The sequence below is a fragment of the Biomphalaria glabrata genome, chromosome 10, assembly GCF_947242115.1.
Source record: "Biomphalaria glabrata chromosome 10, xgBioGlab47.1, whole genome shotgun sequence".
Classification (NCBI taxonomy): Eukaryota; Metazoa; Mollusca; class Gastropoda; family Planorbidae; genus Biomphalaria; species Biomphalaria glabrata.
The window spans coordinates 1,384,081-1,408,530 of NC_074720.1; the positions used below are offsets into that span (position 1 = coordinate 1,384,081).

The following is a 24,450-nucleotide window of genomic DNA, read 5'->3' on the forward strand; positions in this document are numbered from 1 at the left end:
ACTTTCATGGAGGACCCCAGAGCGGTAGATACCTGGTGGGAAGAGGCTTCAGACATGGCCAGTGACAGATCTTTGCGAAGACAGCTAACCGTCCAATGCAACGAACGGCGCGGGAGGATCTAATTCTAAGTAAGTGTAAGACTTTACTGAAAAGAGCAGTACCAAAGAATAAAAGGAAAGGCAGACAAAAATAACAGCGGAGACAGCATAAAGCAAAGACAAGCCTAAAATTAAGAGAGACTCTAATCCTGGCAAGACGAAAGCTTAAAACCTATGACCACATTACAGGATCTACGGGTGCTCGCAAAGACCTTTCTTCAGGGAACAGTGCCAGGGGAGAGAACACAGACAGAAAAAGCGATGGGAGGACAACATTAAAGAATGGACGGACCTGCCATTGAAAGAGGTTCTAAACAAGGCCAAAAAAAGGGAGGAACGGAGAAAGACGGTCGACAAGTCTTGCCTGGTGCCCCAACAGACTAAGGGATAGGTAAAGGTAAAAAAAAAAAAAAAATCCTGGCAAAAGAGACAACTTAGGCGGTCAATAGGTCATGCGTGGTGCACCAACGGTCAAACAGACTAGGGGACAGGTACAACTTTAAGCTGCAGAGATTCTGGAGTCAAATATTTTTCATCTTAGTTAAAAGAATGCAGATAAAAATGGAGATGGGGCAGTATTGATATATTAACTGTTTGGTATTGAATGTGTAAATAAATTGTCATAGTTTCTATTGTTTAGGAAATAATGGATTTGATCACATTTATGTAGAGTTCATGCCAGGGGACCATGTCTTGTATGATAGTTATATGTAAAAACACCACTATAACTTTAATATTCATATTCAGGAGTAAACTCAACCATTACATTTTTTGTTTAGATTTAAGTTTTGATAAGTTTTTTTTTTTTTGTGTGTATGATAAATATATCACTTCACTATAGCTAATATTGTAACTGACACAAACTTTTAAAAAAATGATTAAGAAACAATAAGACAAGCTTAAATATTTATTGCACAATAAGGCACATAGTCCAACAAAACAGAAAATATTTCAATGGTTTCTTATTTTTGTAATCCATAATACTGTAGAATAGTACATTAAATTCGAGAATAGTTTGAATAGTGTTACTGAGTGGCATTAGGACTGATAACTAGATCCATATTATAATGTACAGTATATGAAAATAGATGAGTTCTGCTGATCTAGATGCCAAAAATAAAATTCACCGGATGTTGTAAAAATTGATCATGATAAAGTAAAAATTAAACATCTAGAGAAAGTAGAAAGCATCTCATCACAATGTATTATTTTGAAAAGATTAGAACTTTGAAAGAGATGTATTTGTGTCTTTGATGAGCTTATGCACATTGTAAAATGTTTTACATGTTTCGGATGTTCCTTCAGAGTTGAAGATAGTTTACTTCCTAGTCCAAACCTCCCACAGGACGACGGGAGATGGCAGGGTTTGAACCCTCAACGGTCGATAAATCCGAACGACAGTCCAGCGCACAAACCGCACGACCAGGCAGTAAGAGGGACAGTCTTTTCTCCTTTTGTCTTTACACAATTAGACAAAATATTTCTCTCTTTTTTTTATTCCATTTTTATATTTCTACTACAGTGAAAAAAGTGTTAAAAGAATGCTATTAAAATTAGGACCCAGGCAGAACTTCTTGTTAAAATCAATCTAACTTTAAGATTCTTAATTTTCTAATAGAATATTTGATAATCTGCAGTGATTTGTTACCCCCTCCCCCCCACTGGTCCATAAATGAGATTGGACCAAAAGCGCTCTGAGCATGCTATAAGCATGAAAGTAGCGCTATATAAAAGCTATAATAATAATAATACGTTTCACTATAAACATGTTGACCAATCGTAAAATGACTGCGGTAACAACCTCTTAAATAGAGCTTTCATACTTTTAGTTGATTTTTGTGTGTACACAAGCCTAACATTAAAAAAAAACTTGCTTTGTCATTGTAAAAGGTAAAAAAGAGATGTGATTGACAGATCCTGGGTGGTGCCCCAACATACTAAGGAATAGGCGAAGGTGAAAATTAAAAAAAAAGATAAAATTAAGATACATCTGTAGACAAAGTCATAGGTCAACTAAATAGAAGATGTAATTAAATTATTTTTGACAAGTGCAAAAGGTTATTAACATCTCGATGAAATAAACTTCCAGACAAGAGAAAGCAACCAAATGATATAAAAATTTTAATCAGAGTTCGAAAGCTGTTTAGTGTCTATAGCATTGAAGTAGACATCCTTCAGAGATGATGGAGATGGATAGGCCACACCCTAACCCTAACATGGAACCCACAAGGAAAGAGGAAGAGGGGACAGCCCAGGAATATGTGGCGCCATGATTTGGAAGCAGATGCCAAGCAGATGGGCAAAAGTGGGGACAGTTAGATACTCACCCAGACAGGACCACAGGCAGAGATGAGAATTGAAATCAAATGAAGAAGACATTGCATATTTTAGCCCACTTCAAAAACTATCATGATATAACCTAGCCTAAAAATCAGGTGGCAATGGCCTGTCAATCATGTAAACAGCATCATAGCAATTGTGGGGAAACCTGGCCTCTATTTAAAGCTTCAGCTTGTCCAGGCAAGCAATTAATAAACTACTGACATTCATAGTGTAAAAAAAACTGTGATGCTAAAAAACAAATAGTCAATCGATTACAAAAATAAAATCATAATATTTCCGCATGACGCTTATCTCTCCTTTCACATCGAAGGCATGTCAGCTTTTTAGCAGCACAATGTCTGGGGATGATAAGAAACAGTTTTTGTTAATGCTTGACTATCCAACATTGTAAAATGTCTTTTTATCATTAAAATATAGTTTGAACAGATTTCGGTGTGTTACATATTTAAAAAAATAATTTTCCATTAACGAACAGCAAAATACTTCAAACTCTTCAGTAATGTTGGTAAAGTTTCTATGAGGAATATTACAACCTAGTTAAATAGTGGTGGTCATAGACATGGCTGTCAGGGAGAGGTATGGCGAGAATGAATGTTAGTTTGATATTTTGGTATGATTGTTATATCCCCTTGTTATGAATGCAAAGTGTTGCACATGTTGTGAACTGAGTGATTAAATCTTCGTTGAATGTGCGAGAGAGTGTGTTAGTCAGTAAGGTCTTTCTCCCGGTCCTGGAAGGTTGGATAGTCGCTTCCTGGACTGGTGTTTGTTTAGTAATATTTATTGTGCAATATTTGAGCTATTTTGGATATTAAAATATCATTGTTATATTCTTGGAGATCTAGAGTTGGAGTTGGTGTGTATCTAGTGGTAACTGTTCTTATTTGAGTAACTAAGCAAGTATTAAGTAATTGTAATTGAGTATTGAAGAATCAAGTAATATTTGTTCTTATAAGTGAAACCCCTAGAGAGCCAAGTTAAGAAACACAAAAACAAGAGACAAGCAGAAGTATATGTAATAAGGAACCTCTGACAATGGCCTAGTTAATGCTCAACTTCAAGTCCTTACCTGTGAGTTACACAGCTACAATTTGGACAGACCACGGCAATATTATCAAAGGGAAACAATATTTCTGGACTATTACACAGCTCACAGCAAAATCCATGACCTTGACACAGCTAAAGGGAAATGTAGAGATTGACATATTATAATATTACATTGGGTGCACAGCAACTAACTGATCTAACATTCAAATACTAAAGTTTGGAAAGTATGAAACAGATTTCTGCAAGTTTTCTTGAAACCACCAACAATAATAATTAAGGTGGTCTGCGTAACAAAGGTGCCTGCCCCTAGAAATGCTTGAAAGACCAGCGGTTGTTTGAGACAGACATCTATAGGGGAGCTAACGGGATCTTTGAGGTGGAGAGTCGCCCTTTGTGTCGGGATTTTGTGATTTTTCCGTCGCAGAGGGGGGGGGGGGGGTGGTGCAGGACATTGATGGCGGGGACGGACGGACACAAACACTCTTTTGTTCCCCTGGCAATCAGGTCATTGAATGGGGGCAATCCGATATAAACTTTATCACATGTAAATTATGAGTGCATCTGGTGTGAATGTACACTTTGGTTTCTTAATAGTTATAATGTTTTTTGTTTGGTCTAATGTACAAATTGTAAGACAAATTTCCATACGAACAATAAAGATTATTATTATTATTATTATTAAGGCACCAACTTGCTTTAACTGACATAGAGAGCACCTGGCAGCAGGCGGCTTTCAAATGCAACAGCTGAAGTTTTATTACAAAAGACGAAAGGAAATCCACTGTTGAGGATAGCAGACAGCAAAAAGAGAACCCAAGTCAACTGGACAACGGTTATGTCTGTGCTGAATGTGGCAAAATATGTAGGTCCCAGTAGGGACTGCATAGCCATGTGAAATACTGCACTCCTCATTTATCATCAGACTCAAAGACAAGCTTGTTAAGGGTACTACAATGAAATGTTTCCCTTTAACAAAGTTCCACCCTGACAGTGCCCCTGAATGAAAATGAATTCAATTTTCATTTCAATAATAATAATAATAAATGAAAAATGTAAAAGGTTTAGTTAAAAAAAAAATTGACGCCATATTTTTTTTTCTGGAGCATGAACAAGATTTTATCCCCTAGATGTCTAGACTGGCTAAATTTACCTCCAATGAAGAGTGCACATGCTGAACAGAATAGTCAAAAAGTTACACCAAAGGTCTACTTCACATTAAACTTGGATAAATGACCTTCTGATTAATCTCCATATTGAGGAGTTGGAAGTATTGGTGATGTTTCCAGCTAGAGACTGCTGGATGGCTGCCTGGTTGCGCAGTTTGGGGACTGTCGTTCGGACTTATCGATGGTCCTGGGTTCAAACCCTGCCCGCTCCAATCCCCAGTCGTCCTAAGGGAGGTAGAGTACAGGGAATAACAGGGCTAAAAGAAAGGCAAAGAATCTCAATACTAATGCAAACCAAGTTGAATCAGGTCCAACTAACTAATGCCCCAAAGGCAAAGGTTAAACCTCACAACTCCCTTTGTGAACAAATAAAAAGAGATGGTAGAAATACAAGTATCTGAATTCTAGTAGATGAGAGAAGATAAAACTGGTATACACTGTGATTCACTTAGTTTAGTAACAAGTTATTAAACTGGTATACACTGCGATTCACTTAGTTTAGTAACAAGTTATTAAACTGGTATACACTGCGATTCACTTAGTTTAGTAACAGTTATTAAACTGGTATACACTGCGATTCACTTAGTTTAGTAACAAGTTATTAAACTGGTATACACTGCGATTCACTTAGTTTAGTAACAAGTTATTAAACTGGTATACACTGCGATTCACTTAGTTTAGTAACAAGTTATTAAACTGGTATACACTGCGATTCACTTAGTTTAGTAACAAGTTATTAAACTGGTATACACTGCGATTCACTTAGTTTAGTAACAAGTTATTAAACTGGTATACACTGCGATTCACTTAGTTTAGTAACAAGTTATTAAACTGGTATACACTGCGATTCACTTAGTTTAGTAACAAGTTATTAAACTGGTATACACTGCGATTCACTTAGTTTAGTAACAAGTTATTAAACTGGTATACACTGCGATTCACTTAGTTTAGTAACAAGTTATTAAACTGGTATACACTGCGATTCACTTAGTTTAGTAACAAGTTATTAAACTGGTATACACTGCGATTCACTTAGTTTAGTAACAAGTTATTAAACTGGTATACACTGCGATTCACTTAGTTTAGTAACAAGTTATTAAACTGGTATACACTGCGATTCACTTAGTTTAGTAACAAGTTATTAAACTGGTATACACTGCGATTCACTTAGTTTAGTAACAAGTTATTAAACTGGTATACACTGCGATTCACTTAGTTTAGTAACAAGTTATTAAACTGGTATACACTGTGATTCACTTAGTTTAGTAACAAGTTATTAAACTGGTATACACTGTGATTCACTTAGTTTAGTAACAAGTTATTAAACTGGTATACACTGTGATTCACTTAGTTTAGTAACAAGTTATTACTTTGTCCGTTCCGCCAAATGTATCATGTTTAAATCAATTTTAATTTTTTACATTTCATTTTAATTTAAGCACTAGCATTGTCTAGCAGGAACATTCTACTAAGAGTTTACCATACACTAATCATTTTGTCACCAACCCTAATAAAAATTTGTTCATATTACGAAAAACAATTTTCGATGCATATTTTTTCTTAAGCTAGCACTTGGGACATAAAATTCATGATTAATTATTGTTATTGAAAACAAATTCTGCCTGAAAATATAATTACAACATACAAGGCATTAAGTATATATATATATTTATAGCTTTTATATAGAGCTACTTTCATGCTTATAGCATGCTCAGAGCGCTTTTGGTCCAATCTCATTTGTGGACCAGTGGGGGGGAGGGGGTATCTAGGAGTTGGTTTTCTGTGCTGCCTTTAGGCGCTCAGTAAACACAACTCTGCCCGAGTCGGGTGTCGAACTTCGAGCCCCCTTCTAGGTAGCCAAGCCAAGTATTTGGCCTCTCGACCACGCTTTAAAAATATATGAATAATAATGATAGAAGGCTGTTGTTGTTTTTTTCACTTTATAAATTATTTAAAAATAATGTTTACTCTAACCATTTAACTTCTGTGGCTTACACATTTTGCTTTTTAGCCTCTTCATTGAGAAGAGCTGGTTTAAATCTGAGCAATGACAAAGAATGTAAGACTCAATTGTAGTGATTGAATATTGTATGAATGACATGCTTCATTCTAAAACACAATTTTTACATCTTATCTTATATAATACAGACGTTACTTCAAAAAAGAAGATGATTACGTCCTACGCGTCATGCATTTAGTCATGCATATTAACCAATGACTTAAATTCTGCCAAGTCACTGGTTTTCCTGGCTAGCTCAGGCAACCCATTCCATGCTCTAATAGCACTAGGGAAGAAGGAGTATTTGTACAAATTTGTCCTAGCATATGGGACGAGGAATGTGCCTTTATCTTTGTGTCTTTCAGAGTATTTTATTAAATTTTGTTTTTGTATTTGAAGATTATGGTTCAGTGTTTTATGTATGATTGCTACTTTACTTTTGAGCCTTCTGTCCTGAAGGCTTTCTAAATTTAGTGATTTTACTAAAGGTGTTACTCTAGTCAAATGTGAATATTCGTTTGTTATGAATCTCACTGCTCTATTTTGTGTCTGTTCCAGTTTCTTAATGTTTTCTTGAGTTGAGGGGTCCCAAACGGAGGATGCATATTCTATTATTGGCCTAACCAAGGTTAAGTAACATTTTAGTTTTATGTTCTTATTTGATTTATAGAAATTTCTTTTAATAAATCCTAATGCTTTGTTTGATTTTTTTGTAGTTTCATCAATATGTGGATTCCATGATAGTTTTTCATTTATTATAACACCTAGGTATTTTGCGTTTTTAGTCTGTGATACTGGTTTGCCATGAATAAGATAAGTGGAATTAATTTGTTTTAGTTTTTTTGTTACTCTTAACAACTGACATTTTTCTGGGTGGAAAGACATGCTCCAATTTGATTCCCATTTCTGTAATTCATCTAATTCTCTTTGTAAAATATCTGTGTCTTGTGTTGTTTTTATTGTTCTATATATTATGCAATCGTCTGCAAATAATCTGACTTTTGTTCCTGAACTAATGCAATTTGGTAAATCATTTATGTAAATTAAAAATAGTAGTGGACCCAAGACTGTACCTTGAGGTACACCTGAGTTTACTGTTATCGGTGTTGATTTAGAGCCATTTATTATTACAGTTTGTTCTCTCCCTATCAGAAAGTCTTTAATCCACTGATGCAGTGGACCGTTAATGCCGAAATATTTTAATTTTTTAAGCAAACTATGGTGGTGAACTTTGTCAAAAGCCTTAGAAAAATCTAGTAAGATAGCATCTATTTGTTCACTATTATCTAAACCTTTTGAAAAATCATCAATTAGTCCTATTAGTTGTGTTTCACATGATCTATATTTCCTAAAGCCATGTTGGTATGGTGTGAGGACATTATGTTTGTCTAAGTGGTTTATGATGTTGCTACATATTATGTGTTCTAGGATTTTACATGTGATGCTGGTAAGTGATACTGGTCTGTAGTTCCCTGGGTCAGATTTTTCTCCTTTTTTAAATAGGGGGGTGACATTAGCTTCTTTCCAGTCCTTTGGTACTCTGCCCTGGTTAAGTGAAGCCTGAAAGAGTATTTTGAACACTGGGGCTAGCTCATTACTTAGTTCTTTGAGTAATCTAGCTGGAATACCATCAGGTCCAGAAGCTTTATTTGGTTTGGTGTTGGCTAATAGTTTTTGAATTCCATTTTCTTGTACTACTATATCTTCTATGTTGTCTACTTGGTTCAAATTCAGTAATATGTCTTTGTCTCCTGGGGCTGAGAATGCTGATGCAAAGTATTTGTTTAGAATGTTTGCTTTAGTTTCATTATCATTATGTATTATGTTATGTTCATCTTTTAATGGCGCTACGCCTGTTGTTTCCATTTTCTTAGACTTAATGTATGACCATAGGTTTTTGTTGTTATCTTTAGATATTACATTGTTTATGTATTCACTCTGCAGCTGTCTGCTTACTTTTTGGGTTAAGTGTTTAATTTTTATATACTTTTTGTAAACTCTTTCTGCATTAGTTCCTTTAAATTTTCTATAGAGGTTTTCCTTCTGTTTACAAAGCTTCTTTAGTCTATTATTAAACCAGCATTTATTTATTTTGTTTGATGTGTATTTAGTTGGTATATGATTTTCTATAATGCTTTTAAGATGGTTTTTAATGAAATTCCAGAGGTCATCGACTGGTTGGTTCATGTCTTTTTCTAATAAGAATGTTTGTTGAAAGTTTAGTGCAGCTTGGTGTAGTTGTGTTAGGTTACATTTATTCCAGAGTAAGATTTTTCTTTTGGGTTTTGTATTGGCTACTGCTTTTATCTGACTGTATATTTTTATGATCTCATGGTCTGATAGACCAGGGATAATTTCATAATCAACTACTAATCCAGGTCTGTTGGTTAAGAAGAGATCTAATGTGTTGTTTAATCTAGTTGGCTTTTTAATGATTTGATCTAAACTTAGGTTGTGTAAAGTTTCTATGAAAAGCTCATTTATGTCCTTAAGGTTTTGGTGTTTATCTATGGTTAGTGTTTTCCAATTTATATCAGGTAGGTTGAAATCACCCATAATCCAAAAAACTGCATTTTTATTTGTCTCTTTAAGTGTAGTAATCTGATTACATAGTTCCTGCATGTATTCTAAACTAGAATTTGGTGGTCTGTAAATGCTGCCTATTATTAGGGATGTTGAGGTGGTATTAATTTTACAAAATGTTGATTCTACATTTTTTGAGTTAGGTAAGGTAATTTCTTCTGCTATAAGAGTGTTTTTTATTGCTAAAAGAACTCCTCCATGATTATCAGCCCTATCTTTTCTAAAAATTTCATAATTACTAATTTGGTCACATAGAGGTTTTTAGATTCGGAGTCAAAGCTGAATACAAAATTATAACTAGATCTATGAATTGGCAATCTCCATAAAAAATCTTATTAAAGTAAATGAATGTCTTAAAAATGTGTTATTGATATAAGTAAATAAAACAACATATTAACCCTAAACCTTGTTGAACTCTTTAACAATTTATCCTACTTTTGCATTCTGTACTATTCCCAATGCAATGAAGACAATTACTTTTTTGAAACAAATAAATTGGGCTATCCATAGTGGATGATGTCACATGACATGTTCAGCTAGTTGTCTGCTCAACTTATAAACAACTCAACAAATTATTTGTTGTCCACTTACCTGACAATCCACTTTAATGTGCTGAGCCCAGGTACTGTGAATTCGGACTAGTTCTGGAAGAAGGATTTCTTCAGAGTCCAGCAAGTCCTGAATCATTGCAAAACATATTTAGTGTACAGACAATAAAAATGAAGACTATTTTCACTAACAGTCTGACTATTTATTCAGTTATGGTTTAGACTTCTATACACTATTAACTACTTTGTTTTCTAATGGACTGTTTTGAAGATTCTAAACTTTGAGTTTCTAATAATATAAAGAGTTGACATGTTAATTATTTTTAATTTTTTTTGGTAGTCCAAATTTTATTTTCTTTCACTAATGGATCAAGTCTAACTTTTTATGATTTATTTGCAAATCCAGCATAGAGGATTTCCTTAGGAATTCTTCCATCTGGCATGCAAATGACATGTATTGGCCAATGAAGTCTTCTCTGTGCTAAAAGAGCATAAATACTGTGCTGTAAAAGACAAGGTCCCTCCAGGAGATGCACATTATGCATCACAGTGTAAGTGAAAACTATTTAAGCTGTGCTCTTAATGCATTATGTTGACCAGCTCTCACAACCATAAAGAAGCATGCTCACTATAAAGAGTTGTAAACTAGCATGTTGGTTGCTAGACATATTTGGAGGGTTTAGCCATTGCTTCATTAGCCTTTCCACTTCTTTTGGTCATATCAATTTCTAAAGTTTAGAAAGCTGGCGATTGTTGTAGGTAAATTCCTGCGCCTGTGATCTCCAGTACTTATCTCAGGTATTTCTGTGACGTCTTGTGCTAGAATTTTAGTCTTTGGTGAGGCTAAACTCCTGACATGAGGCAGCCAAAGCATTTGTATTGCTTCTTGGCAATGGGTGTTGAGAGTTGCATCATCATGAACAGCAGTTCACTAATCAAGATTTGCTGTCTTTTCCTTTTGGCTTTAAGTTGAGCCATGTTAAAATAAAAAAGCTTTCCATCAAATCTACTGTGGATATATATACACCATCTTCCAGGGATTTAAAGGCACTGGTGAGTGACTAGAAGATACTGATTAGTGTTGGAGCCAAAACACATCCTTGTTGTACTCCACTCTTAATGGAGAATGGCAGAGATGCAGAATTATCAAACTGTAAAGTGCCCTGCATCATGAAAAGCTAACACTAGTTTCCATAGCTAATTTGGACAGCCAATATTCTCTAGTATGGCAAACAAGCTACTTCTTGGTAATATCGATAAAAGCTATGAAGTGGAACTCTTTATGTCTCTTTTCCTGAAACTGCTGTAAGGTGGTTTTGAAAACCATCTGTTGTAGATTTACCTGCCCTAAAGCCACAATGTGACTCAGGATAAACATTCTGACAAGATCTGCTTCCGTTCTAGTAGTCCCTTGCATACCCTTCCAACTATGCTTAGCAGTGAGATGCCCCTATCACTATTACAGAGTGATCAACTTTGTTTTAATAAATTGTAACAAGGTTTGCATCGTTTAAATCTGGGGGTACCATTTCTTGTTCCTAACACAAGCTTAGCAGTTAGTGGATCGGCTTAATCAGGGCTTACGTTTCAGCCTAAACGGCTTCTGCTAGAATATCGTCTCCTCCGGGTGCTTTCCAGTGTACAAATATTTGGATAACTGCAATCAGTTCCTTTTCCTGGGGGATTTCCTCTAATTCATTCAAAACTGGAAGTGTTGGGAAAGAAGTTGGCAAGATGGCATTTTCAACCTGGTAGAGTTCTGCATAATGCTCCAACAATCATTCCATTAGTAGCAAACAATCATGATGAGTATGCACTTGCTGGTGTCAGGTCCTCATATAATCCTCTAATCTTACCACAGTCTGCACAAAACTGGATGTTTTAAAACAAATCCAGCCAGTATTAGTTAGAACACTCTTCATTGGGTGTTATTCTGTGTAGATCTAAGCACTTGTTAGTTCCTTGTTCCTTGGGGTGAGCTCCTTCTTGTAGTTTAGCATGGCTAAAGTTGATAAAAACTTTTTCCAATTTGTTAGTGAATTTGATGCAAAGATCAGGATTGGCTATGTGGTTTTCTTTTTCCCTTTGATGTGTGGGTCTTACTAGGCAGCAGTCTTATCTGGCTGTGTGATCAGTATCAGAGTCCGTGCTTTTGGCCAGTATCATGTCCAGACCTAGAAGATATGGGACACAAGGCTTTAGTTTTGTCCTGAAGTATGTGTTAGTAGTGAAGAGTTTACGGTAAAAAGCAGAATTCAAGCAGTCTTTAATCTTTCTCATTCATCTTCCTGATTCTGAAAAATCCCAAGGCCTTCTGGGCAGGAAGTGTGATTTGAGCTAACTCTCGCATTGAAGTTTGCTAGAAGGATCAGGTGTTCGTTTTGAGGAATGTTTGCAATAACTTCCTTGAGGTCTTCGTAGAACTTTTTTTTGTCCATCTGAAGCAAACGTAGTGTGAGGCCATAGGCACTGATGAGAGTTATTAGAGTGACTTTTCTTGATGTTATCCTGCCAATGCTTAGTATCTGTTCTGGGCCACCAACCAGAGGGACTATCATGCTTAGTGTCTGTTCTGGGCCACCAACCAGAGGGACTATCATGCTTAGTATCTGTTCTGGGCCACCAACCCAAGGGACTATCATGCTTAGTATCTTCTGGGCCACCAACCAAAGGGACTATCATGGGAAGTAGGCTGTTCTTGACAGTAAAGCCCATATCATGTAGTAGCATCTCATCCTGTGCTTTTCCCTTACAAAAAAGGAGTGTAATTTGCCTCATGGAGCATGTGGCAGTTCAGCAACTAACTGACTGGGGGGCTGCCAAAATTTTCTAAATAACCACATTTTTGAGATGCTATAGTATATTTTTTAAATTTTTTAATGAAAATATTAAATTTAACTCTTTCTCTCCATATTTATTTTCCTCGTTCAGATAGAATTATTCATTTTTCTTATTTGTATTTCACTATCCTGTTATGATTAAACTTCAATAACATTTTTGTTTGCTATCATAAAATGTTAGATTGGTATTGAATTATAGGGAAATGCATGCTCTTATTACACAACATAAATTAAAGTTTTTAAATCCAAAAATCAATTAAGTTTAATGGCATCGCCAATTAGGAGAGAAAGAGTTAAGAAATAAGAAAAATGTCAGTAACCTGCATTGAATATCTATCGGAAGATTCAACAAAATGTTGCCGACTTTCTAGCAATAAAAGTAGCTTGGCTGACATTGCTGATGCACAAGACAAAATGTATTTTTTCATCACCATCATTTCCTCTCTAAGTTTCTGTGAATGAAATCAACATTGAGCATTGATGTTAATAGAGGAAATTATAAAAGGTTTTATATTGCAGTACTAGATGATTCTAATAGATTTTAAAACTCAGGACATTCAAAACATTTGTTGTACTTGTTATATTCATATTGCATGAAATTTATATCACTGATCTTCAGACTTTCAAAATTTAAAATTTATGCTAACTTACGAGATGTCACTTATAATTTTTGTAACAATAAAAAAGGTTGGCAAAACCTTTTCTTTAAAATGATAAGCAAAAATATAAAAAATACTGTTTAAAAACAAAGTATTTAATAGCACATTTTCCCACAATACTGCCAGATTTTTTTCCCTATCTACATAAAACAGAATTAACTAATCAACTAATAGGTGAATATTTTGATAGACAATGATTAATTATACAAAGCTTGATCCAAGAAAGAGAAAAAAAAAACTTGTAAAAGAGTCTTAAAAGACAGATGGAGTCAATATAAGCTTTGTAATATAAAGCTTTAGAGTGAAAGAAAGGTTTACAAAAAGAACATTATTTGCATAAAATATTTTTAACATAGTTTTGGTCCAAATGTCTAAATAACCTAAAGCACTGTTATTGAATTATGTTTGATAAAAGTGTTTGTTTTTATCTACATGGAGAATAAAGCTAATTAGAGCTGTTTAAGAGAATGTTAGCTATGTTTGTTTTTTACGCAAATCAAAACTGTTGTCATCCCATTTAAAAAAAAACCTTGACTACATATTTCATCATAGAAATTAAAATGTAAAACTACTGAGAATTTGGCTTTCCCTTTGAAATGAAACAGTCAATAACAGAATGAAGAGAGTTGCTTCTACACCTCGAAATGTTAAAGAAAACTGACAAATCTTACTTTGATTTCATTGAGCTGGTCAATGTACACAAACAGCATTGGGTTCACATCAAGTATTCTTATCACAGCTTTCTTCTGCATCAATTTTAAAAACTGTTTGGACGCTCTACAAACCTGTTTGAAAACAGAATCAAATGTTTTCTTTCATATAAAGATCATGTTTAATATATCCCTAAATGTGGTATTATATTTCTAGTAGGGACCAAACGTATTAGACTGTACCTTACAAATACATTTTTGTGAATGGGAGCTAGAAGTGAATTTATATGTCACACTAGGTTGCATCCACTGATGAACTAAATGTACTTGTACATATATGAAACTTGTACATATGAAACTATTCTAGATGTTTGCTTAGGCTTTTTGTGTGTCTGACTGAAATTTAATTCTAAACTATTTAGTCCATGGTTATACAATTACCAATCTCTTTGATGGAGTAGCAGTTTATAACATACTTGGAAAAAGTAAGATGGTCAACAGATCACACAGATTTGCCAGAACAACGATAACTAGTTTTTTTTAAATATCTTTACGATAACTAGTTTTTTTTAAATATCTCTTACAAACAATAAGACATTTTAGCCATATTTATTTATTAACAAGGTCATCTAGTGGAGATTTGGGATGGGATGTAATAATTTTCGATTCCGAAGGAACATCTGAAACAGGTCTTAACAATAAAATAAACATCACATTGCAATTCATTTACAAGTAATATAACAGGAAACAGCCACAAGTTTAGAGCTGGTGTTAAAACTAAAACAAAAATCAATTATATTTCCAAGCACGTGTGAGCCATCAACATGTTAAAAACTTTCAAACCCTAATTCCTTCATTTTATATTTTTTCAGCCTAAAGTTTGAGTACTCTTTTTATTTGTCGTAGAGCTCAACTAAATTTTAGAATGGTTAGGAGAGGGAGAAGACTTTGAGAGCAGGTCTAAATGTCAACAATCACACTATAGCATACTTAGTTTAGTTTAGAATATACCATGTGCTTGAAGTCAAAGCCTTAACAGCACTACTACACAATAAGTAATTTAAAAAAAAAAGGATTGAATTGGGGATTGACCAAGGAATAGGTGACCAGGAGTCGTATAAATATCCAGAACAAAAGAGTTAGTAGTCATTATGATGATTACAATATTAACAAAGGGGGGGCGCAGTGGTCAAATAGTTAAGCGCTCACCGTCCAAACCTGAGGTCCTGGGTTCGAATCCCATGTGAAGACTGGGATTTTGAATTTCATGATTTTTAGGGCGTTCCTGAGTCCACCCAACTCTAATGGGTACCTGACTTTAGTTCGGGAAAGTAAAGGTGGTTGGTCATTGTGCTGGCCACATAACACCCTGCTCGTTAACCATTGGCCAAAGAAACAGATGACCATAACATCATTTGTCCCATAGATCGCAAGGTCTGAATGGGGAAACTTTACTTTTACTACTTTAATATTAACAAACAAAATTTAAACAAGACTCTGTGTTACTAATAAATGTACTTGAGGATAAGCTGTTTTATCCACCTTGACGGTTGGAACCAAAACATTTGGTAAAAAGTAGCTTTACTTAAAATTGTTGACAGTATTTTTTTTTTGCTGGTTTGCATTTCTAACTATAAAAAATGAATGCAACCTTCACTTTTTGCAAGAAAAAAAAAAAGCTTAATTCAAAACTTGAAAATGTAACTTCCTAAGTAATAGACCTTTCATTATAGATGGTAAAAGTGTTTTGAATGTTTATTATAAAATGACTATGGCTTTGGCTGCCTGGTCATGTGATATGCACTCTGAACTGTCATTCAGTGGTCTTGATGGTCTTGGGTTCAGACCCTGCCCACTGCTATCTCCCAACATCCTGTAGAAAGTTAGGGCTAGGATGTAATTCTCTTCATATTAGAAGGGACATCTGAATTTTACAAACCAAGCACACCATGTTAACTTGTTAGATGTTGAAATATTTTTTTTATGTCATTTTTAAACATATCTGGTAAAAAAAAGTTTATTATTTTGTAAGTGTTTTATTTTGAATGAGATTTAAATTAAGGATGATTTTTTAGCGAAAAAGTCATAAATCAATTTTTGGATTTGTTTGTAATAAGACAGTGGTAAAACCAAGAAAAAAAAAGTCATGGATGTAACTTCAGACCTTCTGAGGTGTAAAGTCCCAGTTGTGTAAAACTCTGGCAGGTATGATGAATGTATCATTCCAGTGACATAGTTCGCAATAGTAACGACCATTGTAGTCACAGAGTCTAGGTTCAGTGCTTCCAGTTTCTAAAGTCAATTTAGACAAAACATTTTTATTAATTGCATATTTTTTGGGTATTGTTATTAGATATAAAACATTTTTCTTCGGTTATATTTATAAAAATATTGTATTAATAGGAAAAAGGAACTTTTCTGAACTTACTGAAGGAGACAGGAGAACGACATTCCCAGCATCTGTAGTTTTGTGCCATTAAACCATGTGGATCTTTTGGAGCAATATCCATTATCAGCGTTGGGTCATCTAGAACCTATAATGGAAATAATAAATACCATTGTCTCAGCTTCAGAGCTAGCACTAATATGTGGTATAGTTGTAACCCCTAACCTCATCCCTTTAAATTTAAGGTCTAGTCCTCCACTGAATTTTCAAGTTCTTGTTAAAGATACTATTCAGTTTTAGGCTTAGATTGTAGTAACTTTCCTTTAATCAAGGTCAAGGTTGCAAGTCTTTACCTTACTTAATCCTTAGCATAGATTTTTCCAAATTTGATGAACAGATAGGCATACACAAAAACCTAATTCAGTCTCTACTGAGGTGGGTAAGACCATGTCTGCTGAATGAATGATGGCTAATGTATCCCAAAAAAGTTCCCTTACATCAAGATAACAAGAGAAAGCTCAAGTTGGACAAAGGTAACGATTTAAGGAAACCCTCGAAGCATCCTAAGAAGCTTTTAACATAGACTGCTTCTTGAGAGACTTGAACAAATGACAGATCACCACTGTACAGCATTGGTAGAACAAGGCACCAAAACTCACTGAGGACAACAAAACAACTATGCAAAAGAAAAATATCTTTTAAAACTATAAGTAAAAAAGGGGGGGGGGGAGTGCGGTTAACAACATTGTTTATCTAAATAATGTGCCCTGCTGCTACACAATAGTGTTCTAAGATTATAAGGGTCATGCTTGTAAGTCAAACTAGCATTCATACTGATAGTGGCTGCACCAGAACTATTTGATTTGATTTCAGATAATAAAAACAATCCAAAAATAAACCATGGAAAGACATGATGAGCAGAAAACCTTAGCAATAGTAACAAGCCAATCTGGCACAAGATTATTATGTGAAATTAAATTCACCTTAGCATAAGCACATGTCCTTAGAATCTGCTGTAGACATTTCTCATGACACCTGTAACCACATTCTGTAATCAACATATTAGAGACAATTTGAAGATTTGACAAAAATTAGGTCAACATTTCAACTTATTGTGAATCGATCTAATAAATAGGTATAAATAATAGATCAAAATATTATAAAGACTAGAATAGGTAAACAGATTATGCATTATGAAACATTATAATGAAATTGGAGAAGTACATCACTTTAATACATCAGGATATTTTAGGTGGAGATGCTTGGCTTCGGAACAGAGAGGGGGTCCAGGTTCGAATCCTGGTGAAAACTGACTTTTTATTTCAGGATCTTTAGGGCACCTTTGGAGTCCACTCAGCTTTAATTGGTTTCTGACATTAGTTGGAGAAAGTAAAAGCTGTTGGTTGTTGTGCTGGCCACATGACATCCTCATTAACCATGTTCCACAGAAACAGATGACCTTTACATCATCTGCCCTATAGATCGCAAGGTCTGAAAGGGGTACTTTACTAACACTTTAAGAAAAAATATGAATGAGTGGCTATTAAACACTTGAAAGTGATAGTCAAACTTTTCTTAATTTTAACTTCAAGAGACAACTTCCTGAAGAGTTAGCATAAACAATATTAGTGTTCTTGCAAGCCTGCAAGCTGTGCTAGGAAATTTTCTTTCAAATGTTTAAATGCAAAAAGTCATGCATTGTACATATTTGAAAAAGCAGTCAGATATTTTAAAACTAATAAAGTATTTCTTCAGGGTTACCAAAGCCTTGAAAATTATTTTTTTTTAGGATATATGAATTTCAGATTTTGAAAAAAAAAAAAAAAAGCTTATACTAAACTAATAAATAAATTTAAAAAAAACATGTTTAAAAAAACATTCTCATCTTAACTTGTATAAATGTTTTATTATTCAATACAGTATACAAAATATTGCACTAGTGCCTATTACCTTTCTTATCTTAGAAGGAAAATGCCTAATTATTATTCATTTTTCAATGGAAGTTCTACTTCTACCAAGGAGTGTCATTTTTGCATAAAGCATTGCACATATTTTTTGAAAATTGTAATTCTTTAAATATTCATATTTTACAGGACCTTTTCCATCTATTTAATTTTTTTTATAACATTTCAACTATTTATCCAAAAGATCAGATCTACTTTTATAATAACTTATGAATGAGTAAGTAGACCTACGAGTACATCTGTACCACGCTTGAATCATCCCCCATATAACTCCATTACATTTCTCACAATAGTATTTACTGCTGCGACCTTTCTTCATCATCATTTTGTGAGACAAAATAACCTTGACATTCTCTGGAACTGGCTCGGGTCCTTCCTGCAAGCAAACAAAAAAGTAATGGTTTAAACACATGAGTAACAAGGACAAGGATTAAGCCCAACTAAATTTTGTAATTTACCAGATTAGTAACAAAGACAAGGGTTAAGCCCAACAAAATGTACTGGTTTAACACATTAGTAACAAGGACAAGCGTTAAGCCCAGCTAAATGTAGTAGTTTAACAGATTAGTAACAAAGACAAGGGTTGAGCCCAACAAAATGTACTGGTTTAACACATTAGTAACAAAAAAGAACTAAGTAAATGATCTAGTCCTTAAGTTTCAGTTTACCTTGACCTCATGAAGTTTAATTCTAAGTTGGACTAGTTTCATGATTAAGTTCTTTTGTTTATCCGAGCCTGGAGTAACATCTCGTATCATTTCCTTACAATTGTCGATAGCCAGTTCCAACTCTTCAGAGCAACTCAAACCAAATAGACCCTATAAAACAACAGTAAAAGCTCTTATGAAAACTACTTGTACTCACACATTTTGTTATTTAAAAAAAATTAGGACTATAAAAATGGATAATATTACTTTAAGAAATGGAGATTCTAATCTGATTGTAATTTATTAAGATTAAAAAGGCATTAGAATCTCACAATAAGAAGGACAATGATAGAAAGAAAAAGGTAAGGAAATGGTAATCTCCTATTCCTAGACATTCAAACACCTTTCTTTCTTTATTCCTCTTTTAAACCTTTGCGGCAAAGCTTGCCTACAAGTCACATTTACATGAGTGCTGTCCTCAATGAGCTGATTTATTCTATTTGACACATAATTTTAGATGCATCCCCCAAAAATTTTACATTTAAATAATCTTTAAATAATCTTTAAAAATTTAAGTCATCATATAACCAGAGCTGATAATTCAATGTCATAATAACAACTCAACTAGTCATATTCTAATTTAAAAGGTGCTAAAGTGAGAATATTCAACATTGTTAATTGTGTATTGACACAATAATCTAGAACCAAAATAGTTGTTTAGATCAGAGACTGTTAAGACAGTGATGTGAATCTATATCATTGCACTTAAAAATCATAGCAACTGTAGGAGTAGGTCTAGAAATAGACTTACCTGTGGGTGAGAGAAATGATCTTCAGACAAACCAAGCTCAGCATATGAAACATTTTCCTCTTGAGTGTAACCTTTACAAGCTAAACAAAAATGAACAGAAACACATAATTAGTAAGAACAAGATGTAAAAAAGGACCAGGTGTGTTTGTTGTCGGTTTTACATGTTTCGGGTGTTACCTCAGATTTGAAGGTGAATCCTATCCAAAACCTCCCAAAAGACAGCAAAGGAGAGCTTCTGGCAGAGTTCGGACCCAGACCACCAATATGACAACCCAAAGCACATACTACACAACCTGGAACCATCCAGCTAGTTTAAATTCTCACACTACCATCTATAATTTCAAGTTTAAGAAATATTTCCTAACATTACTGTTAACTGATCTGGATATGTCACTTAAAGATCATGTGGCCAAATGTCCTCTACAAATTCTTTACCCACAAACAGGGTCAACATGAGAGGTCTCTAAAAGAGGAAGACCCTGCTACATTATAACCATGATAAATTAAAAAAAAAAAAGATCTACAGGTTAACATGTCACCTGACTATCAAGATTCTCAATATTATTATTTTATTATTATAGCATTTATATAGCTCTACTTTCATGCTTATAGCATGATCGAGCCCCCTTCATAGGTAGTCAAGCCAAGCCAAGTTCAAGCTTACTTAGCCACAATATTTCCAATCAATATTATTAACTGACTATGCAGTGACATGATTGAAAACAATGGGGAAGGGAAAAGTCTACCTTATTTTAAATGTGTGTTTGGTACTAAACAAACAAAATCTTAAGTTTGTTAGCATAAAAAAATAAGATTGGACTATAATAACCGAGACGGGTTTGAACTAGCCTGAATGTTCTATTTCCTTACATAATAAGCAATCTACTTATGAAATACTTCCAGGTTACTTACATGATAGTACACTGCTACTGGAATGATGATCTGTTTTGAAAAAATTTTCTTGTGAATCTGAGAAATAATCCTCATCTACATTGAGGTCACTATATTTATTAAACGGATTTATTCGATTTGTCCCTCGTTTGTCTGTGCTAGGTGAAATGGCTCCCTTATCAGTGCTGGGTGAATTATTTCCCTTATCTGTGCCAGATGAATTATCTCCATCAGGACTAGAAGAATAGCTTGCTCTGTTTAGTTTCGATGTAATATTCTGTAATTTAAATAAAGCAAAGGAAAATTATACACCATACAGACATTTAAATAAAAATGTTTTCATAAGAAGTTTTCATAAAATACGATTCCAAATGATATCTAACGGAATTATTCATTTTGCTCATTTGTATTTCGCTACTCTGTTACTTCAATAACTTTTCTGTTTGTTATCAGAAAATGTTATATTTGGTATTTAATTAAAAGGGAATACATACCCTTTTTATAATGATTATAAAGCCAAAACTTAATTTAATTTTGGATAGTGAAATTTTACATACAGTAGAAAACACCTATTAGATCTAGATTTCAGACAATATCTACGTTAAATTTTATGATTCAAATTGAAATGAAAGTATTTTTTTATAATCTAATAGATACTCCTATTTTCACAAAAATTATACACATCTAAAACATATAACATTATTGTCTTGATCTCATTATGATTATCCCGTGTCACTACCATCCAGGAAATAATAAAAAGAGCCTTTTTAGACCCCATTCTTTAAAAACGTTATTTCTTGTAAAAACATTGAAAATGAACACAAATGTGAATGTTTTACAAAGGAAAACTATTCAAGATGAAATTTTAAGCAATTGAAAACGTTTTGGAAGGAAGGAAAACAAAATATTTGACTTTTTAAGCATTGACAGTAATATCTGATTGGACTAAAAGCATGGAGTTAATGTAAAGTATTTAAGATAAGATTTATTAATTTAATTTAAAGATAATGATCTGATTAATAGAAAAAAATTCATTATGTACTGTTTGCAATATCATTTGAATTCCCTGCACTGACCTCTATCTAATTTTGTGATAAAAAATACACCAAGTGTCTATGCACGACTGACACAAAGAAAATAGTTATGTTTTTTTTACCGAACCCCAACCCTCATCGGAACACTCTTCTCACTGCTCATCCACCTTGAACTTGACCAATCTACCAAAGGCCTCTATCTCCATTCCATAGGATGGCTGCCTGGTCGTGGGGTTTGCTCGCTGGACTGTTGTTCGGATTTATCGATGGTTGAGGGTTCAAATCCTGTCCGCTCCCATCCCCCGTCATCCTGCGGGAGGTTTGGACTAGGAAGTAAACTATCTTCAACTCTGAAGGAACATCCGAAACATGTAAAACATTTTTTACATTCCAGATGTGATGGCAAACTTTTGAATATTGCCAGAATGAGGGCAAAAACAAAGATTATAACCACCTTTGGAAGAGATATGCTCTTCGCAGATGACACAGTGGTTGTGGCACACACGCAGGAGAAACTCCAGTTACAAATGATGTCCCATTTCTCTCAAGCTTGCAAAGAGTATGACATGAACTAATTATTATCACAAATAAAGCAAAACATGATGGGGCCACCTGCTACAACACCATCCTCCATCCTGATTGATAAAAACAAGTTAGATGTCATGAATTTCATTACTTGTAAGCTGTCTCAATAAGGATTTGTTACTGGCAATGTCTCAAGCCTCTTCCCACCTGGTGTACACTGCTCTGAGGTCCTCCATGAAAGTGTGGCACCAAGTAACATGAGGATGCCCCTGTTTACACTTTCCTCATCATGGCCTCCACAATAGTGATTTAAGAGAAATATTTTTTTTTGTACACTGAACAGGGATATTTCTAAAGTATAAAGATTAATCTATTCTATATATATGGTACATGTTTATTTTATGACTTAATGCAAGACTTACATGATGATTGTGATGTAAATTCTGTCTAGGTGTAAATTTATTAGCCTGAATAGATATATTTGAGAACCCTGAATTTATAGAGTCATATTCGCCGTCTTTGGATGATGAACTGTCGGGCTGAAAGTTTGAAGAGTTATTAGGTTGGGACCAGTAATGCCCTTTAGGAATGTACACATGTTTGTGTTGATGAGAATTCAAATGTTCATTTTCAGAAGTATTCAACGTATTGCCAGCGTTGGGGACATTCATGACATATGCCTCATGTCTATTAGATCTAGTATGAGCTAAAGTATTTCCTTTGACCTGTAAATTATTACTATCTATTGGGGTTCTAGATGTAGATCTACTTTCTGTTTCTGTGTTGAGATCGTCATCATCTGTACTAGATCTTGATCTGTTGGAATGACAAGAATCTAAATCTAGATTTATCGATTTGTTTTTGTTTACAAATCCATTGTTACCACTGTCATTGTTGAAGGTGTTAATATTTGTGTTTTTTATGCCCAGTATATTGTTATTTTCTATGTGAGCACTGGTAGACACGCTAGAAACATTGCTAATTGATCTAAATCTAGTAGATCTAGGTCTAGATAATGTTTCAGAATGAATGTCTTGCTGTTCATATTCAGGCTCCGAATCCTCAGACTCAGAATCTGTGTGTAACGATGTATCAACAAAAGGAACACCACCAGACATCTTTACGGTGGCAGTACTAGTTTCAACGAATTTAATAGCGCCTTCTCGTTCCATTTTTTTGTAGGAAATTTTAAAAACCTGTTGTTGATGATGTCTAAAAAAAATAAATAAATTTTAGATTCTCAGATAAAGTCATGAAACAGGTCGAGTTTAATTTGTAAACAACACAATTAGATCTAATGAAAGTCAGCTGCCATTGTGGGAAAAGTAAAATTTCGAAATAGGTCAGTAGGATAAAATTAGAACTGAAACAAACAATTCAACAGAGTTTTGCGAAAAGGAATATATAGGTCTGTGGGAATGACATGTCTTAGTGGAGAAAATGGATGATTAATATTATTTTTAAGCTGATTGATTATTTTTTTTTAAATATTGATAGATCTAGTTTACCCAACCTTTTTTTTTAAATCTTTATTATACTATTAGCCAATACTTTATTTTTGTATTTTGTACACAATTTAATAAAATACTCAGAAAGACACAAAGATAAACGCACATTCCTCATCACATATGCTAGGACAAATTATTTGTACAAATACTCCTTCTTCCCTAGTGCTATTAGAGAATGGAATGGGTTGCCTGAGCTAACCTGGAAAACTAGTGACTTGGCAGAATTTAAGTCATTGGTTAATATGCATGACTGAATGCATGACGCGTAGGACGTAATCATCTTCTTTTTTTAAGTAACGTCTGTATTATATAAGATAAGATAAGTTAAACCAGGTTAAACCTTAAAAAATTGTCAGTCAAAAGAAAGTATAACATTTATTAAAAGCCTTGTTCAGAAGACGACTTAAGTCACTAGATTTTCATTTTCAAAAAGTTAAAAGAAGCACAACAGAAAGCTAAAGCTTGAAATCATGTTTGGTTGACATCTTGAGTAGTGAATAAGATTTATACATACTGCTTATAGAAGGAATCAGGGACTCGTTTGTCAGATATACATTGTTTGTGGAAATGCCACTGCTGTCCATAGCTGTCAATGATTGGGTGAGTCCACAACTTGTGACAAATCGAAGGTAAACATCCAGTTGCTGGTGAAAATGGTAGATCCTGGGTCTATTAAGACTTGATCGACTGCTCTTCGAAAGTATATTAAAAATTGTTTAGAACATATATATATATAAATAAATATATATA

At 34.1% G+C, this 24,450-nt stretch overlaps 1 protein-coding gene across 2 annotated transcripts; it reads right to left on the reverse strand.

Annotated features, from left to right (window-relative positions):
• Positions 1-993: 993 nt before the first annotated feature.
• On the reverse strand, positions 994-23,525 carry LOC106079703 (differentially expressed in FDCP 8 homolog). 2 transcript variants are annotated; one of them, XR_008780233.1, is made up of 14 exons: positions 22,615-23,525; positions 20,655-20,910; positions 19,743-19,822; positions 18,953-19,102; positions 18,516-18,660; positions 17,304-17,368; positions 16,363-16,468; positions 16,099-16,226; positions 13,956-14,069; positions 12,946-13,077; positions 9,829-9,915; positions 3,512-3,621; positions 1,367-2,780; positions 994-1,082 (listed from the first exon to the last, which is right to left on the reverse strand). XR_008780233.1 is itself a non-coding variant. In XM_056044564.1 (13 exons), exons 1-13 carry the CDS (start codon positions 23,362-23,364, stop codon positions 2,708-2,710), a joined length of 2,196 nt encoding a protein of 731 aa, XP_055900539.1. In that variant the 5' UTR covers positions 23,365-23,525; the 3' UTR covers positions 994-2,707. The 2 variants fall into 2 exon arrangements, 1 of the variants encoding a protein (XP_055900539.1); XM_056044564.1 differs by having other exon boundaries at positions 994-2,780.
• Positions 23,526-24,450: the final 925 nt, after the last annotated feature.